Source organism: Crassostrea angulata, chromosome 5 (genome assembly GCF_025612915.1).
Source record: "Crassostrea angulata isolate pt1a10 chromosome 5, ASM2561291v2, whole genome shotgun sequence".
Classification (NCBI taxonomy): domain Eukaryota; kingdom Metazoa; phylum Mollusca; class Bivalvia; order Ostreida; family Ostreidae; genus Magallana; species Magallana angulata.
In genome coordinates, this window is record NC_069115.1 from 44,079,419 (window position 1) to 44,099,830 (window position 20,412).

At 33.5% G+C, this 20,412-nt stretch overlaps 2 protein-coding genes and 1 long non-coding RNA gene across 4 annotated transcripts; 2 read left to right on the forward strand and 1 right to left on the reverse strand.

Annotated features, from left to right (window-relative positions):
* Positions 1-131: 131 nt before the first annotated feature.
* On the reverse strand, positions 132-2,055 carry LOC128183663 (uncharacterized). The gene is made up of 3 exons (XR_008243638.1): positions 1,920-2,055; positions 797-952; positions 132-640 (listed from the first exon to the last, which is right to left on the reverse strand). It is a non-coding gene; the product is annotated as an uncharacterized LOC128183663 (long non-coding RNA).
* A 7,477-nt stretch (positions 2,056-9,532) lies between these two features.
* Positions 9,533-11,009, forward strand: LOC128185448 (uncharacterized). The gene is made up of 4 exons (XM_052855040.1): positions 9,533-9,669; positions 9,832-10,020; positions 10,634-10,832; positions 10,937-11,009. The coding sequence occupies exons 1-4, from the start codon at positions 9,618-9,620 to the stop codon at positions 11,007-11,009; spliced, it is 513 nt and encodes a 170-aa protein (XP_052711000.1). The 5' UTR covers positions 9,533-9,617.
* On the forward strand, positions 10,943-17,714 carry LOC128183665 (uncharacterized). 2 transcript variants are annotated; one of them, XM_052852769.1, is made up of 13 exons: positions 10,943-11,184; positions 11,685-11,828; positions 11,931-12,113; positions 12,445-12,650; positions 13,204-13,444; positions 13,860-14,009; positions 14,185-14,424; positions 14,749-14,937; positions 15,263-15,474; positions 15,569-15,806; positions 16,061-16,204; positions 16,330-16,494; positions 16,850-17,714. In XM_052852769.1, the coding sequence occupies exons 1-13, from the start codon at positions 11,139-11,141 to the stop codon at positions 16,882-16,884; spliced, it is 2,193 nt and encodes a 730-aa protein (XP_052708729.1). In that variant the 5' UTR covers positions 10,943-11,138; the 3' UTR covers positions 16,885-17,714. The 2 variants fall into 2 exon arrangements, with proteins under 2 accessions (XP_052708729.1, XP_052708730.1); XM_052852770.1 differs by having other exon boundaries at positions 16,330-16,421.
* The last annotated feature ends 2,698 nt before the right edge of the window (positions 17,715-20,412 follow it).

Sequence of the window (20,412 nt, forward strand, 5' to 3'; positions counted from 1 at the left end):
TATGTTTTACTATATGCATTGTTTTGTTACAGTAACTCTGTGTATGTAAGCCGCTTTCTGTGGCTAAACTGTAAAAAAGATTGTTCCCAAGACTGCATTTAATAAAACCTGCACATACAATAGATGTAAGTTTTACTAAGTGCAAATGGGGCAACATTAATTGACATGTGTATTATGAACGAAATCAAAACAGCACATTAATGTAGAATCATAATGTTTAAATCGAACAAGTTTTCTTTATTGATTTTTAAAGTGTTCGTTTACAACGCTTTGTAATCAATTGTTACTTAAAATTTCAGAGTTGCAGTCACACAAGTATTATAGTTTATTCGAGATCGTTTTCCTGGTTTGTTAAAGCTATAGGTCCAACTTTATATAACACTATAAATGCTAGGAAAAGACATATATCATAGACCATTTTGAAGTATTGTTCTAAAACATCATGTGTGTAAATTGAAAGCGCCAACATGACACAGAATATTAAATACATCCAAGTATGCAAATCGGTATCAGGCACCAAAAGCAGGATAGAGGAAAGCGTCTCGATGACTCCGACCAAAAGCATGTATCCATCTGGTGAAGGTGTGATTCCGAATAACATAGTGGGGCACACAGTAGCATATTGTGCAAACTCTTGTCTCTAGATATTAAAAAATAAACTAAATAATCATTCTTTACAAATTTTACAACTACAATAAATGTTTTTAATTTTCAATTACACTATGATTAGTCATCAACTTTATCCTCATCATTGCCCTATTGATTATACATTTCTAACAATTTTATCTTTACTTACCGTTTCTTTATGGTCCTTTGAAAATAAACGACTAGTTACTTTGACCAAGCCTGCTCTCAGAAATATGAGGGACAGTATCCATGACAACACATACAAAGCCACGCTCAGAAAGTCCATATTTTGTCCTGCACCTCTTGTTACAAATCAGATGTTACCCTAAAGTCAGAAATTAAAAAGATCACACATAATTTACCTTTTTTTCGTTATTTTATAGGTTCATATAAGGAAACATATTTGCAAATGTAAGTATTAGTACGTAAAGTGCTTAAGGAACATTTTTTCCAATTGATTCATTTTCATTGAAAAGCAAATGTTTTATACAGATACAAGTTTAAATTCGAAGATCAATGCGAGAATAAATTTTACTCCATTTACAACAAAGAACGCAGCAAATCCTTTTTGCAATCAATAGACTGGTGCACTGTCCGCATTGTTTACATAAATCTATAAAGGCCAATCATTGACCCTTTAAAAGGAAAACCAGTTCGACAGTGTGTTTATATGAACAATCAAAACAAGTTAAAAATAACTGTGTTGAAAACCCTTTTTTCTCCATGTGCTCTAAATACAATGAAAGGGCTCTTTTATTTCTTTATAAATGAACATCATTTAAAACAGCGCCTGCCCAGGTTTCCTTAACATGCTGTTGTAAATTCGACATGCTACTTTGATTATGTATAGCTGTACAATATATCATTTTGAAGCAATACTCCTAATTTTCGTAAAACGATAATTAAAATTTTAGAGACATTACATAAATAACAAAGTAAACTTCACAATACTGCTAGGACTTAATTAGGTTTGGCATTATAGTGGTTTATTGTGGTAAGAACACGCAATACAATTTCGAAGAGAGGCAGAAAGTCGATTTAGACATAAACTGTCTACTTTGAAATAAGAGTTCAAAGGGACTTTTGTAAATTAAAACGCCAACAACAATTTGTCCCCCCCCCCTCCCCCTATCAGAATCTCACAATTGCCCTATTGGATGGTCCAGAGTAACGCGACAGAATAAAGCCTTGTTTATGAACTAATGATGAATTAGTATGGCGTATTTATAAAATAGGCACCACTTATTATATCTTAACGAGAACAACTAAATAGTAGGGATCAAATCAAATACCTCTTTACAGTAGATATACAGGTTTCTAAATCAGTATGTATCTCCGTTTTCCACAATTTTTTGGCCCGGATTTGTTCACAATTTCCCAACTTCACGCCTGGCCTTTCCTATAATCAGCTGTTAAATGATTTTCCGAGTTCTGCTGGAAAGTTGCGATTGATTATTTTAAATCGACTAGATCTTTTAAATTGACCTGTGCATGTATGGATATTTTTTACCCGAAAAAATCGTGCTGTCTTGCAACAGATCTAGATCTTTGCTACGCGTACATATATAACGATTCGTCGTGTGAATGTTTAAGAGTAAATTCTTTAAGGTGTTTTAGGAAAGACTCTGTGTTCTATATATTTTAAATCAATCAATTCATTAAAGCTAATTAAATCAAAGAATGGGCGATGTGCACTTCCAAATAATGTCGACTAAAAAAATTGATTACAATGGTATTTACTGCAAACGTTCCTCATATATAACTGCTTATTGTCAATACACCTCATGCAGTGACAAGTATATGTATACTAACATGTAAGAATATCTACATTCGTGTATATGATAGATACTGCATGAGACCAAAAGTAATAAAACTTACAAAAAAAACTATGTCAGCTCACAGCATCAAAACAGTAGGTGAAGAAAATTTTATATGAGTCTGCCCTCTTCTGTTTTACATTTTATACCAAATCTGTATATAAATACGAGGGTCAATAAAAAAATACGAAGACTTTTGTCATAGCTATGTTACTTAAAGTCATATCATTACTAAATTTGGTAGACATAATTTAGCAATAATTTCAAACAATTTGCAAGAAAAAAGTTAATAAAATCCTTTATTTCTAAGAATTATTTAGAATCTAATCTAAAGTTATGGCGCACGGTCAAAATTTGTGTTATGACAACAATAAACATTTTAATGTTGAAAATAATATCTCTATAAATGGGGCTTAAAACCAAATAATATTTAAACCTCAAATTAAGTATAGTCATGGTATTCTATGTACAAAATTATGACGGGATATATTGCTTTGTCTAACAGATATTAGTAACTAAAGACAGATAGTCCTCTTTAGAATTGACAAAAACATCGACGTCGCCGGACGTCACGGCGCAACAAGAAGTACAAACAGAATGGTTTTAACTCAGGAAAAAGCCGATACAAGCTGTGAAAATGCTCAATGGTACAAAAAATAAGTCAACAATTATTTGCAAGTTTATACTGTAATAAATTTTGTGGAGGTGGTGGTAATTGTATTTTGAATATAATCAGTCCGAAAGAGAGTAGAATATCTGTAAATATTTGGTCATAAAATAAGTAATGTCAAACGACGTTCAGGGTTATCTTTACTGTAAACCAAGACATACACGGTTAGAAAATGAAAACTTTGAAGAACTAACTAATGATTCTCGAACAAATGTGTGCAAATAAGATGTTAAGTGGTTCAGTGCCATTTTAAATTGTAAGAAGAAAGGCTCAAAAGACTAAGCGTGTTATAATGAAGGGATATATCTATAAACTGTGCGTGTTTGATCTTGACGTCATGTTTTGAACGTTACCATGCGCCGTGGTGACAAAACATGTTGTTTTTAAAAAGGGGTAACAAAAATACCGTTTAATGAAATGGACTAAAACTTTGCATATCAATAACATAAGTGTTGGTGCACAGATTAATCTGTTTAGTTTGACTTACATGAAAAATATGTGATAGACAGCCACATTGTCTTCGTATTTTTTGATTGACCCTCATATATGCATATATTTACATTTTCCAGTGTCATTGCCTGTGATAACACTACGTATCGATTTTGTACTATAAAACCCGTAACTACAAATTGGGGCGCCAGCGAGGTTTGCTTATTTATATTTAATCGTACGATGGCTTAAAATTATATAAATATAAGTAATAAAGAATCATTCTTTGAATATAATGAGATGATAATTTCGGTCGGGGCTTGATCAAATCTATCATAAAGCCCTTAGGGCTTTATTGGATTTGATCACGCCCCGACTAAAATTATCACCTCATAATACTCAAAGAATGATTCCTTATTCCTTATATAGTTATCATTCTCACATAAACATATTCCTTTTATTGGCAGCTACTTGTACATGTTTGCTAGAGCTTTCAGTTAATGATTCAAAAACAAATTCACATTTATATATCTTGAATTGAATTTTTCAATGCATTTTATATTTTAAAAAAAGCAGTACATGTACTTTCCTGCATTCTCTATCAATATAAGTACAAAATTTGATATAATTATATTCCTTAACAATCATTTTTTGAGTATAATGAGGTGATAATTTCGGTCGGAGCGTGATCAAATCCAATAAAGACTGAAGGGCTTTATGATAGATTTGATCACGCCCCGACCGAAATTAATACCTAATAATATTCAAAGATTGATTCCTTATTACTTCTATTTATATAATTTTAAACCATCGTACGATTGAATATTTAAATGTAAATAAGCAAACCCCGCTGACGCCTCAATTTGGCGTCATGTGAAGTTATGAGTTATATAGTGCAAATCGAAACGTAGTGTTATCACAGGCAAAGACCCTTTAAAATGTAAACCTAAAAGAATAAACAATTTACAATGCACAAAATGTTATTGTTTTTAATTTTTAGTATTTCATCACGTGGCATTGACTGAGTTAATTTTATTGTAGATAGTCAAAACATTGAAATTTCAAAACTATTCATAGCTTTTGTATTCATTCTATAATGTAAACATGTACATATATTAGATCTATCATAATATTTTTTAAAACACACGTATAATATGTTCAATTTTCACAAGTTTTCTTTAATACAATGTACTAATATGTAAGTTGTTGTTATATTTATAGTCAGCAGGAATGAATGATTCTAAAGATGAAATCATATAATTTATTCTCCATTTTATACAATATTTTTTCGTGGACCCTGAGGTTCACGCAGAAAATATATACATGTAAGCGAGGTTAAACCGGATGCTAAGGGGAAAATTCAGCCTGTGCATGAGCTAGCTTGGTTCCTGTGCGTTGGTAGCTCACGTTTATCTGAATCGGGATCGGGATTCCGTGCCATATGCACACATAAGTTGGAACGCGCTGTAATTGTACAGTTGTCGGTAAACAGTACAGTAATAAAGTATTCCTTTTAAAGAAATGATTGGCATGTGATATGAACTATCAGTATTATGAAATAAGTTAAATTAAATGTTATGCCGAAACTACAACATGCATCAAATAGTATAATTTGCAATGTTTTGTTGTTTTCCGAATACACATGTAACTTAACTTTACTTTTATAGTAGGCGAGGCTAGAGTACTTCCCGATTAATTTTTTTTAAGCATTTGAGTATGATTGAATAATTATGTCACTGTATAAAAGTTTAAAACTCAAGAAAAATGCATCAAAATATGAAATTTTTAATTTACACAAAGCTGTCACTGCATAATTAACAAAGTAGTGCGAATCGTAATGTGTGCGCAAATAGTAGAATTCACCGAATGCCTGATACTGTAAATGCAAACTTCATTCATAGATAGATCATAATTATTTTAGAAGTAGGAACCCTTTAAATTCTGAGATAAAAAGTCAGGGCTATACATACATGTATACGTTATACAACGTACAAATTTATTGGTTAAAAGCAGAGGGCTAGAGTCGGTGGAATCTCTGATAATCTTAAAGCTTTCACGTTTTCGTATTAAACACAAGCAAATGGTCCACGTATTGTAGTCCTTTTTTAAAGGACAGCGATAGGACTGGTCTTCTTTTGTATAAATCTACACAGGCTAGAAAAATACAGCTTGCTATCGCCACTTTGCCAAAGTTTACAAGAACACTATGACTGTAAATTGAAAGCGTCATCATGACAAAGAATGCTAAATACATCCAAGGGTGTAATGCGGTAAGAGGCAACAAAAGCAAGAACGAAGCAAGCGTATGAACCCGATCACAAACATGTATCCGCGTGGCGGTGGAGTGTACCCGAATAATTTAGTTGGACATACAGAAGCATACAGCACGAACTCTTCACTCTGGAAAATAAATGATAAACTTAGTATTATAATAGTTACATTCTACTTAAAGAATTTTAGTACATGCATCATTTCTGAAATTTTACAATTTGCTTAGTTTAAATGTTTTGTTTTCAGTCACCTCTATAATAATTTTTAAAACATAATGTTTGTATGTGAACATCGCTAACATTCATTTCTCACTGTTAATATAAGAAATATAAAGGATTCATCTTTACTTACCGTTTGTTGGTGTTCTTTTGGAAATAAACGACTGGTTACTTTGACCAAGCCTGTTTTTAGAAACATGAGGGTCAGTATCCATGACAGCACGTATAAATCCCCGCTCACGATGTCCATGTTTTATCCAGCAGATTTACAAAACATGCATTCCCCTGAAGTCGAAAATGAATATCACTGCGACATTAATTAATAGTTGAACACGACTCTTTCATAGGGAGAGAGTTGTCCTTTACCGCCCTATTTCTACAATCATTTCTTTCGCAGCAATTTCTGTACAAGCCACTGTATTTTATACTAGTACTGCTAAACAAATCTTCCCCGTTTGGACTTGCATCTTATACATTATATCCCCATTATAACTTTGTCCATTAGAATCACAAAGCGTCATCATTTTTAATATGGCTGTTGTAAATTGTGCACCATGTGACCTCAGCATGCCATTATGTACAAATGTATTGGATAGTTTGCAAAATAATGCTTTGAGGCATTTTATAAGATCTACTTATAGTGGTAGGAGTACGTACGTGATTTTACAAGTGTAAAGACGTTTAACACAAGGCTACATTATTCAGTACGAAGTATATTAAAAGCAAAAGAAAAATCAATAAGTGAGTGTTTGTTTGTACAATAGTATGTTTATTTACAATGATATAATTATTCTACAATTTTAGATTTATTAGTTCTTAAGGTTTTTTTAATTTGTACTTTACCTCCAACTTCGATAGAATGCCAAGCATGTTGGTTATATAATGAAATATTTGTTCAGATATCGGAGATTAAAAAAATACCAAAATGGCGTAAAACTACTTACAAGTGGTGTTAAACTTACACCTGATCTTAAAATTATCTACGTTTCAATAGCAAATATGTACATTATAAATAACTTCCTTATTATAAGCAGAATTGAATTAAAGGACATTAAAGAACAATACCTCCTCTTTCAGTAGATACAAGGTATGTCCGGAGCTTACTAAACTGACAAGTATTTTTGTTCCCCACATTCTCGTGCCACACATTTTCTTGAAAGTTGACAACACTTTGAAAAGTGTTGCAGACTGTCCAATCATCTGTAAGATGTTGATAATCAATGAAAGATTTTTTTTTAACTGAATCTAAATAATTATTTACGTAATGAAAAACGAGATGTTGTACATGAACTGACATCTTCCCAAGTCAACAGTTTCTGATCCGCACCGCTCTACACATGTAGAGCAGATAGGATCAGTAACCGTTGACTTGGGAAGATGATGAACTGATAACTATAGTTGATTTTTTAGGGAGGGGGGAGGGATAGACAATAAAATTGATTATGTTCGAATTGCATGTCATTACATAAACTCCTCCATTCGTGTTAAATAAAGAGTATAATGGCTAAAAATTGGTCTTGATTTCATTCCAATTTTGTCCTACGAATAGTTTTCGTATCAAACCAGAAAATCAAAATTTCCACAACCAATGTCGGCAATTTCATTCCTGACACAATTTATGTTTATCGTTGAAACCCATTCATTTCGTATTAAAACTTGTAATCACTTAATAAAATCAGGCAGAAGTAAGAGAAATATATATTGTTATCATATAAAACACGGAAATCTGTAGAGCTTCCTTTTACATTTCAAAGAAATTGGACAATATTCCAGATGCTGATAGTACTGCTTATTATTCCTCTGTACAAGTCAAAATGGCGTACACAGCACAATCATCGAAGAGTCGAATCGAACACACTATGTTACTATATTTTGTGTCAAAACAGTTTCCTTCTATGTCTTATAATTCTACAGAGGCTGGTATAATAGATAAAATAACAAATTGATTTTGCATGTCATTAAATACCAAAGTAGATTTTAATCATGAAATGCCATTAATTACACTTTAAAGTAACCGACACCACCCCTATGCTATTTATCCGGTACGAGAGCACAAAATCTCGTAGAGTTACATTGTACACGTATGTTTTATCGATGAATTATTCCACGCTGTATCCATTATTACTGCTTTAATTTTTAAAGAAGGATTGGATTGACCCACAAATACGAACATATGGCACACATTCCATATACGTAACTTTTTAAAGGGGATTAGTATTCATTTTCAGAGATAAGAAGGACAACTCGTGTTTGCTTTTTTTAACATTAAAATACAATAATTAATAACGTCTCTTGTATACATATATATATATTAAGCACTAAAATTGTAATTTCATTCCATACCTCTCAAATTCCATAGAAGGTCCTAATGGCACTCTGTACGACACGGCACAAGTTCAATGAATGCAAACAATAGAAAAGGCTAGTTGAACTTTTGAGGACCATGAGTGAACTGTAGTGAACGTTGTTCATCTTCATCGATATCGAACCTCTGAACTGTGCTGTCAATCGGCATCACTTTATGCTTGCAAACACCCGGATATGTTATTTTTATAACAAATCATTGGTTTGGTTTGAACTTAGTTTATTGTAAAATGATTACAATTGGATTGGGCATCAGTTCTAAAACTTATTTAGCCCTCTCCCTATACAATAACTTATATACAAAAATTTTCACATGCAAACAAGTAATAGATATACCGTACATTTTTAACTGTTGTTTGGTGTTATGTAAATTATACCATGGTATGGTTCACGACCCAGGGTTTGACCTCACGAGACGAAGTTGATGAAAATTAAATGGATCAGAAACAAGTGCTAACCACCTACTAGTTCCCCTCAATAAATTCCCTTTAAAAGAAGAGCTCTAGTTCTGTTTAAAGATATAGAAAAATGTTCTCATTTTAAAGCTTTAAAATATTTAGGTTGTTTACAAAGTAAGTTTTAATTAGCTAAGGAATACATCTCTGAAACTATTATTACTTTAAGGTAGAAATGACGGGCAAGGTGTTTGCCATTCAGCCTCCTTAAAATGCTTAAAATGGAATTTTTCTTACTTTTTGACTCACGACAGTCTTTTAAAATATTTGATAACAAAATTTCTTCAGATTTTTTAAAACATCAAAAAACGCAGCCGAAACAAATCAGAAACAATTCTGTCGCTGCAATTTAAATGTATTTCAAGCCATTAGATGCGCACAACAATAAACTTTCATTTCATTGCAACTGTTCATATATCTGAAATGAATAATTGAATAATGATACATTGCAACATGAGAAATTTTGTTACCAATGCAAAGATTTTACATACTTAGAAGTCAATGCTCAAAAGCATAATCATTTTTTTTTTCAGAAAGTTTTCATTTTAGCTGTCAAGTTAAATACTGGTATTATTTCACTGATTAGATCTCCCATTGATTGGTTCTGCCTGATCGCTTTCAGTCGCAATAGTAATTGAGTAAGGCATTTTACGTAACGACCTATTTAATCAATATTTTCCTGTTTCGTGGAAGACACCAAGTTTAATCATGTTGGCATCAACAAATGTGCATATTATAACCGAATTACCTTCCGGGTGTGCCTGAAATGAGGAATTGTGTTGTGTTCCTTTTGTGTTTGGTCACTGTGAAGACAAAAGGTAAGAATTGTGGAAGGTGATAGCTTCTTGAACAACAAAACACAATCAATGAGTATGATGTTCATTATAGGCAGATTTTATCGGGCTAAGTTAAAACCATAAAACACAACCAACTGAACTGTGCCTTTCTCTTATTATTTTTTTTTTTGTCGTAACAACCAGTGTACGCCTGTGATGATGAGGAGCTGTCGAGGCATCTTTACAACGCAACACTCCAGGAAAACTGTTATCAAAATGCTACCTCTTGTCAGTCCACCTGCACTTCCGGTCATGTGTTAGAAAACGGAAGTCAGACGACGAGTCACGTCTGTAACGGTACCTCATGGATCCCGAACACGGTTACATGTCTGCGTACGTTTAATATTCAGATATGATTTGAGGAAATTTTTTTTTGGTTTTGTGTGTGGGGGAGGGGAGGGGGTAATGCAATTAGTCTTAATTAGGAGTGATTTATTAATCCGTTAGTCCTAGATTACTCAGTACTAATTATTTTTGAAATATTGATTTTTTAAGTACACGAAAAGTGAAATTTTCAGACCTTTATCTTTTGTTGAAAAAGGCAACATTTCGGAGAACCAACCCAATAAAGATCGGAACTATTTAACACTGACATAAAACGTGTTTTGAACTTGTAAGGCTTTCACTAATTGTTGCTGTGTTAAATATGGTCTAATAAATCAAATATTAACACCAAGTTTATATTCCGAACAAAATCAAATCCTTACATTAACGATTTGCCATTAACAAGCTCAATGACAATATTAAGAGTCGGCGTGGGTTAACTGTTAAATGGGGTGTTTTTTTCAGGAACAATTTGCAAGTAAACTTGTTGTTATGTGTTTGACTTACTTGAAAAGTAATATACACATATTTCAAGATACATGTATTATAAGAAACACGTTTCGTCATGCACATGTAACAAAGAAAGCTGGATTATCAAGATTTGAATATTTGTTGTTGACAGCTGCAAGGACTCCAGTGATGACGACAAACTTTACCATCGTGTATGTGACAGAGGACCAGCCAGCCGGAAACTGTCTCTACAGTTTTAACGTCAGAATATGGGAGAGTATCAGCAGCTTCCGGAATGCTATTCGTTCGACATGCAGAGAGCTGGAGACCGGATCTATTTCAATTGAAAATCTTCACCTTTGGCTTTTCAGGTAAATTATATTTGTACTAACCTACAAAGATCCAACTTTTAGAAATGAAAATATTTGTGACTTCATATTAAATAAATGACAAGTTGTCATATTGTTTTTTACAGGTTAATGTTGTATTCCACGTCAAATTCTCAGGAGAAGGTACCGAGACATTCCGCGTTATCTGCATGGATATGATTGAAATCATATCTAACGGGAATCAGAACTATCTGAAACCTTTCTCCGTCATTTCCTGCGGTGCTTCGCACAGCGCAGTAAAAAAAGCAGACGACAAGGAGCGCCGCCTTTGAGTACAACTGTACCGAGATGTTGGGTTCACAGCCGTTGGCGAGTTCAGGGGGTGTTCGATGTGGTAAGAATCCCCATCGAACCTGCATATTGTGATGCAAAGTGATTTTAGTCTTGAAGAAATTCCTGGACGGTCATTGCTATTTATGTTACATGTACCAATCCTATAGTATACTAGTATATAAATAGTGCCTGTTTGGGAGGGTAACAGTTGAAATTGACCCCCCGAGGAAACCATTGTCAACCGACGCGAAGCGGAGGTTGACAATGGTTTTCGATGGGGTGTCAATGACCAAACAGGCACTATTTATTTTATTATACTGAATGTCTTAATTTTAGAGATTTTATATAGAAATGACGTGAATTCCACGGCGAACCGTACGCGCATAATTTACGCGCATGTAACAATTCGTTGTGTTACCCGTTGCTAAGTGTGTTGCTAACGCTGAGGGTAATAGAACGGATTATCAACTGCGTCTAAACCAATCAGATTTCAGTATTTAACATGAAAGAATAATAATATATGTTGATTTCATGACTGAACATTATATAAATTTTTTTAAGTTCATTGCTTTCCTGGAAATTACCTAAACTCGACCCGATGTAAGCCCTGCCTCCTAGGAACGTATCAGGCAGTTCCGGGTCAGCTGATCTGTGACGTATGTCCAACCGGAAAACACGTCACAGAGGACAGAACTAAATGTCTAGGTACATGTAGACAAAAATCCTTTTTTTCTTTTATGTTCCTGTTTGACAATAAAGATAGGTTAGAAAAAAGGAATTGAAGAAATTCCTTTCAAACTTTTCCAGATTCGGTGTGTGTTTCTACTTTCCTTTCCCAGAAGACCCAAAATATTGATTTAACGTGTACCTCTGAGAGTCAAATGTGTATGTCCACCTGCTTGGGTGGGTACATACAAGATGACGGGGGACTTTCTACAGTGTATAACTGCAGCGGAGAAGGATGGTTTCCTCCTCTTAAGAGTTGTATAAGTAAGTCTCTTATTGATTAATTGCATTGAAGGAACCAGGCCATTGTTTTATGTAATAACGCAGCAAACTCATAACAAAAAATATTTTAAATAAAAACGTTTGATTAAACAAAGGAGGGAGCAGCGTTTATATAGATACATTTTCTTAACACGAAAGTAAAAAGAAATTTTCTTGAGAAGACAAAATCATTGACTTTTGTCTATTTCAAGAGCGACTTTGCAAGTAACGTTTTATGCATAATTGTATGAATTCATGTTGCACTACCGATCATAAAGTTAAATTGATTTTTAATTAATAAATGTTCTTTACATTTAACATTTTATATTAATAGAATATGAATATTCCACATACAATGTTGACCTAGAAGCTGTCTATTCAACCAACGACGCAGTGGCGGCCACTTGTTTAAGTCAATTCCAAGCCTTTACTTCTGCTCACAGAGATTACTTCCAAACAAACATATCTACCTCCTGTAGCGAACTTCATGACGGTAATGTGACCATTGAAAATATAACTATTGGATCCATCGCATTCCAAGTAAAATATCGATGTTGTTGATTCATAATTTTGAAATTAATAGTTTTAATTTCGTCTGATTTTTTTTTTTTTTACGTTTTTAGCTTGATATTAGATATTTCATCTTATTTGACAGTACTAAAAACGCATGACAGTGTAACTAAGTAAAATGTCGCTTTTGAGCAGATTACACAAAATATACACCCTTTTGTGCATTTCAAGACAGTTTGGTGACCTCATTATGATTTGTAATTCTGCCTGAAATCCTTTTGAAATTTTTGCTTAAATTTATTAAAATAATTACAAAATTTCATTAATTTTTTTATTTTGGGAAAACCTGTACAATCTAAATCCCCCATTTTATGAATGCCATTGCCCAAATATTGATTACAAAGTTTTGTATTGACTAAGTTTATTTTCTATCATATTTTAAGATTATTTACTTACTTTTGGAGAATAATTTTGTAAAAGTGTGCTATTCAACTTTTCTCTAAATATTTAATTATGGTAAATGCGTCAGTATCAATTTAAAAAAAGTGTTTTTGTTATAATATAATTACAAATGTTCTAACAGATAAAGATGACATTTCATCTGAAATTTTATGGATCATGGCCAACAAAAATAATGGATGTGTGCATGGACATAATAAAAATTACTTTTCAAAGTCGGACGACTTATCTCCATCCATACACAGTCCTACAATGCACGGACGGGCGAACCAATGTGACCAAAGTATCGGCACAAAGATCCGGCGATGTGCTTAACTGTCCGGATGGACGGCTCATCATCAACTCCACAGAGGCGTCCTACTGCAGTAAGTCAGAGTTCTAAAACTAAACAAAGTGAGTGAACTGATTTTGTCATTTTGGGTTTGTTTTACTGAAACCAAGTAAAATTTGTACATATCAATGTTAAAAGATGATTGTGTAGAAACCAACTGTACGAGTTCAAAACTATAATCAAAAGAAAACGTATACTGTATAATGAAAAGTAATGGTCTGATTCACATTAGTTTCAGTTCCATTGCAAAAGATGATACTATACCTGCCTATACAGTTGTTATTAATTCAGTATATTACAATATTTCTTTATAGTAATTCCTCTACAAATTCCTTATTACTACCTTAGTTTGTTTATATTAATGGTACCATTATAAGATATAGTCTTTATTATAATATTTTAGGTACGAGATTTGACAATTTTTTTTTTATTTTGACCATTCTTCATAGTTCCATGTTCAGCTGGGACATTTCAAAATGATTTGATATGCTTACCGTGTCCCAATGGAACTTATCAACCAATTCTTGGCCAAAACTTTTGTCAAAACTGCTCTGATTGGACAAAAGTAAACGAGGACCGCACTGAATGTCGACTAGAAGGTATGACTATGATGAGAAAAGTAGGTTTGAACTTAATTATTAGTATAAGAACATAAAGAGTTAACTATGTAGAATTTGCCATTAGATTTTATTATGTTTAAGGTTTTTTATTACAATTTAAAAATCACAACTTTGGGTAATATATCTTACACTGGGTCCTCGCCACCAACGGAAGTGATGTTATTACCAAATGTCACAGAGCAATCAACGGAATTGACTACAACAGAGCAGACCATAACAACTGATTTAGCAGAGACAAAGGAAACGACACAAAACGTCTTTACGTCAATTTTGACAATATTGTCAACGTCTGCGTCTTTGACAACAACGGTTGTTACCATAGAAACGACTGAAACATCGACAGAGAAATCCACGAGCTCTTCACCGACTACCACAGCACTGCGGACTACCAAAGGTTAGTGGAAGATACTGATGGACAAATTAACATATTTATCCAAGGCATCTGTTCTCACCCGTATAAAATAACTATTCATTATTGAATTACGAGGTTGTTCAAAAATATATAAAAAGTGGCATAGAGTCCTTGTCATTTAATAAGTTTATAGAATGGAAGTTGTTATAGTACAGCCAGACTTGTTGCCAGATAAGTGATTGTAAAACTCGACAAGAAAGTTTTAGGAAATTATGAAACTTAAATTTGCAGTTGGAACAGAAGATATGCGTCGGTTGAGGGACAATTTTATGTTCCAAAATATGTGTTTTTCTATGTTGTAACTAGGTTATACAATTCCTTGTGGTTTGGACCAACTTTCCTCAGCCATTCCAAACTCAAAATACACGCGCGCTGCACACAACCAAACCTGTACGGTAGAGTGTAGCAGTGGATATGTCACCAGTGAGGGGGAGGCGTCTGTAGAGTACAGGTGTGAGGGCGATGTGTGGACTCCAAACCGGAAACTCTGTCTGGGTAAGAACCTAATTGTAATTTTATACATAACTGTCTTTGATTTGTATCACAATGAAAACCTTATATTGGACAACCGTCATTTTATTTTATAAAAATTCTCCAATGAAAATTAAAACCTGAGCATTGCATGCTTAATTGCTAAATACTAATGCTGTTATAATTATTATAATAGAATGTTTCCAAAAACTGCTTAAACCCTTACGAGGATATTATTAAGGGTACCACTTCAAATGCAAAACGGGTGTATTTCGTGTAATTATTTAATATTTGGTAATTCAAAAGAAAGAAAAATCGACAGTTAATGTGTTCTCGTTTCTCTCTACAGAATACGATATTCCCTTTACGACAAGCGCCCTCTACACGACTTACAGCACTGTGGACCAAGTAGCTTTGTCCTGTCTTCAAGATTTCCGAGAAATCACAGAAAGAAACAAGGACCTATTTCAGAAGACCATCACAGACTACTGTGGGGATTTGGGTATAAACGCTGGGGGTTTGAAGATCGAAAACATCACATCAATTTCACTCTCGTTTCAAGTAAGATCATTAATGATAGCATTGTTAAATAAAAGTATCAAACAGAGTGGTTTAAAAGAACTTCTTTAACGTTATAATTGGGATTTCTTTGCAGATAACAAATACAATACTGATTACGTTCTACGAAGAAAGCGTTGACGTCCGTGAGGTTTGTCTTGACTATATCACGCTGATATTTCTTAACGTTCCTTCTCTACTCATGCCGTACTCTCGACTCAACTGTACCTCAGGGTTATCAGACGTTACCAAAGTGTCCGCCAGTCACGGCAGTCCGTCCTATAGCTGTAATAACAGGACATATCTGGTGAACAGGACAAGCCAAGTATATTGTGGTATGTAATTCAATAGCAATAGAAAATAGAAATTTTAGTAATGTTTCATTGCCTAGAAAGGTTGCATGTATTGCAATGTTATATATTGTAAATTCTCATGAATTAAATTTTATATGAAGGACTCGATTATAGTTATAGATCAACAGTGATTGTTATTTCTTAAGTTTTTTTACACAATGTATATTGCTGGATAAGTAAATTATTTGCTTCCATGCAGTTTTCATTGAAACAAAATGACGTTTTTGTTTTACTAGTTCCCTGTGCCCCCGGAATGTACATAGTATCCTCTCAATGTGTCCCTTGTCCTGAAAGTCATTATCAACCACTTCCGGGTCAGCTCACATGTGAACCATGCACTGAAAACAGGACGGTGGTGGAGAGTGATACAAACTGTACAGGTAAAAATAATCTGCGGAATAGTAACATGAGCTTTAAAGAAAAAATGGAGCCTAGCATTGACCTTTATTTCTATTCATTGCTGTTCTCATTCTCCAAATTTATAATCATGTTTTTGTTTTATTAGAAATAGTTGATGATGAAAATGATTTCAACTACGGAAAATCACAAGTAGGACCCACAGGCCTAACGGAAACGGAAATAATCGTCATTGCAGCGGTATCTGTCTGTGTGGTTTTTTTACTTGTTGTTATAGCAACAGTATACTACTGCAAAAAGTCTAAAGCAGCAAGTACAGAATTTAAGTTTTTTTTCTATTTAATATCACATATTACACAACTAACAATCCCACTCCAGCACAGTTTTCTCAATTTTTGTTTTTTTGGTGTCTTGGATTATAGTAAGGGAAAAATTGATGGTAAAAAAAATTATACTTTTTTCCTTTTACATATTGATAATCTTAATAATTATTCTTCAATCATGAATGTACTTGATCATAAATGAAGATAATTTATTTTGTAACTTTAAAATATGTCTCTAGTCTCTACACACATTTACTTGTTTTATTTAAAGCAAATATCATCAAAATGTCTCTTTTATTTATATTTAACATTCAATTTATCATGCGTTCATTTTCCATTCTGCAGAAGAGAAGAACATCTCATGCAGATGTGTCAGGTGATGTTAAGTCAGCAGACGGTGTGTCAGTCAAATCGGACGAATACCTCAGAGGAAGTCATGCATAAAGAACTGATTCCAAGTAAAAGTAGTTCCACTAACGATCCAAACTGGACTTACCAGGACGAAAAAATCGAAAAATCCACTTTTGCAAGTGCAAACGAGGCTAAAGCATTGGACGTCCTAAATACTATAATTGACATTAAAATCGACAATGAAGAATGCATTACAGCACAGCCACCTGTATTCGAGAACGTCCGAGAAGGAAAATGGTGGCCGTTACGTCATAAAAATGAAAGCAATGTAGCTGACGTCATCAATAAGGCTAAAGAGACAGAGCCTGATAAGACGCCATGCAGAACTCTCAGTGATTATGACAACTTCCAGATATATGTACCGGAACCGGAACTCTCAGGTCCGGATTAAAAAGCTTTATGAGTTTACAAATGTATATTTCACAGCGATAGCGTGAAGCAAGAAAAAAAAATCAAAATGTTTGTAGCATTATAGTCATAGAATTTTATAAAGTAGGTTCATATAATGTTATATTTTTAGGAATTTTTATTGTAATCATGTACTAATTTATTATTTTGTCTTCTTTTATATCTTATGAAGAACGACAGATTAAGCTTTGACGCTTAACTTTTAATAGACATTTTCACCGACATACATACATTTTTCCCTTTTCAGCTTTAAATATATTCAAAATGCTTACATGAAACAGAGAGAAAAAAAAAGAGAAAAAGATGTGCTTGATTGAATATTATTATTCAGTGCCTCAAAATTCATTTATCTAAAATGACATAGTTTTCTAAATTGTACATGTAATTATAAATTGAACTAGATACGATCTCGTTACGAGTAACGAGTAGGTCTTCCTTGCGATTTCTGTTTTTAATCATACCATGAATAATCGATATAATTTTAGAATTACCCCCCCCCCCCCCACACACACACACACACACTTTCAGATAATGTATACAAATCCCTAATTACGTAATAAATGGGTGTTGCAATGAGTTTTCCAGATAGATATTGCTACAATTAACAACTTTGCTTTTATAATGCATTACGAAATCTTAATCGTGTTTATGTAATTTGTAATATACTTTAAGAGTTTCTTGCCCCCCCCCCCAAAAAAAAAAGGGGGCCAGCCCCTTTTTCTTGATTTCTTTGAAAAGGTCTTAAGAATACTAACAATTTTTGTTCTTACACCCATCTAAAATTGTTGATCATTTTTGAGATACAAATGTATGAATATTTTAGGGGCCAGCCCTCTAGATCCTTAATGGGGACAGGAATTCGTGTTTTGATAAGTGGAATCGATTTAAATCATAAATTCAAACATTTTCTCTTCTATCATGTCTAACAAAAAATGTCTACTTCTCTAGTTATATTGCGTCAAAGTTTAAGTACTTTGGCCCCTAAAAATCCCTAATTACGTAATAAATGGGCGTGGCAATAATTTTTTCGATTAGATATTGGTACGATCAACAACTTTGCTTCTATATTGCATTACAAAATCTTTATCGTTTTTAAGTTATTTGTAATAGAGTTTAAGAGTGCCTTGGCCCCTTAATAAAGGGGCCAGCCCCTTTTTCTTGATTTTGTTGGAAAGAACTTTTGATTCTCTACCACTTTTGTTATATATGTCTAAACAAAATATCAACTGATAAAAAGATATAAATCAAAACGTGTGAAAATTTTGAATGAAAATTCGTGCCCAATTTTCGTGCCCAGGCGAGCTCCAAGAAATGGCGCAACAGGCATTAAACAACTACATGCTGCACAACTTCAAACTATAGTCTACCTATCCTGAAAATTTCATATTCATATCTCTTATGGTTTCCGAGTTTATAGCTGCACAAAATGGGTCGTCAAAAATTACAAAATGGCCGACAATTCGGTACCGGAAGTGACTACGAAAAAATTAAGAAAAATGTATGAAGTTTAGATCACGCCCAACAATCTGTGAAAAAATGGTTGAGATCGGTCGAATAGATTTCGAGAAATCTCGTGCACAAAATTTGGAAAAAAAAAATAATAATAATAATAAGAAACAGTACGAAAACAATAAGGTCTTCCGCTGGAAACGGAAGACCTTAATAATACCTTCCATTATACATGTATGTATACAATGTATTTTGTATTAATTGAAAAATGGTTACTTTTATTAAACACATAAAATTACTAATTTGTTATGACAAAATATTGACTTTAAATCAAAAATGAAAAATACATTATATTGGAGATTTTCTATATATGTGCTTGTTTACAAAATGTATTTGATGTTTTGATTATGCGTAGTTGGGATTGCAAGAATTTCTGTCCAAATGATAAACAAGTGTGGGTATTTTATTGATATTCAAATGGATTTGATAACAGACAAAGCCTGAACCTTACCTGGAAAGAGGACGAAAGGATGGCAAAGAGCATAGAAGAATGTAGATCCCAAGTCCTTGCCCTGGGTGCCTTCGGGTGGTCTAGGACTAGGTGGTAGGTAGGTAGGTAGGTAGGTAGGTAGGTAGGTAGGTAGGTAGGTAGGTAGGTAGGTAGGTAGGTAGGTAGGTAGGTAGGTAGGTAGGTAGGTAGGTAGGTAGGTAGGTAGGTAGGTAGGTAGGTAGGTAGGTAGGTAGGTAGGTAGGTAGGTAGGTAGGTAGGTAGGTAGGTAGGTAGGTAGGTAGGTAGGTAGGTAGGTAGGTAGGTAGGTAGGTAGGTAGGTAGGTAGGTAGGTAGGTAGGTAGGTAGGTAGGTAGGTAGGTAGGTAGGTAGGTAGGTAGGTAGGTAGGTAGGTAAGCCCGTAAAAGTCCTCTTCTAAATACAGTCATGTATCAAGTAGTGGAGTTACATAATTTTTCCACTATAGAATGTGGTAAAATTGGTTTACTACGAAAACATAAATATTAGTCTCATTCTTTAAAATTTTAAAAAAAAAAAACTCGAAATAACAAAAAAATTTATCTCCTTGTAAAGAAAAATATCTCCTTGTAACGAAAAAATTATCTCGTTATGACGAGAGAGTTATTTTAACTCGTTATAACAAGTAAATTGTCTCGTTATGACGAGATAACTATCCCGTTATTCTAAAAACGAGAAAATTACCTCGTTTTAACGAGAAACCTAACTCATAATAACAAGATATTATCTCGTTAGGTAGGCCTAACTTTGATTAGGTGTATAAAAATAGTCTCTAGAGGTACGGAACCTACACTGTCTTTATTACGGAAACGTTAGGGGCCTACACTTGATGTGTTATAACATACATAAATGATTGATATTCTTTTATATCGTCTTACCAACGCATTTTTTATTTATGCAAATAGTTTGAATTGTAGTGTTATCTGTTTACAAGATTTAAATCTCTTTATTTAAATCAGTTTTCATGCTATCTGATCTACCGACTTTACCAAAAAATGAATTTTAGTCATATCGAGAAAGAAATATTGACTTGGAACAATGTAAACTAATACATTATAGCTATATCGACATGAGTATGTTTTTATTTTTTGGACACATATTGTTATTATTACTA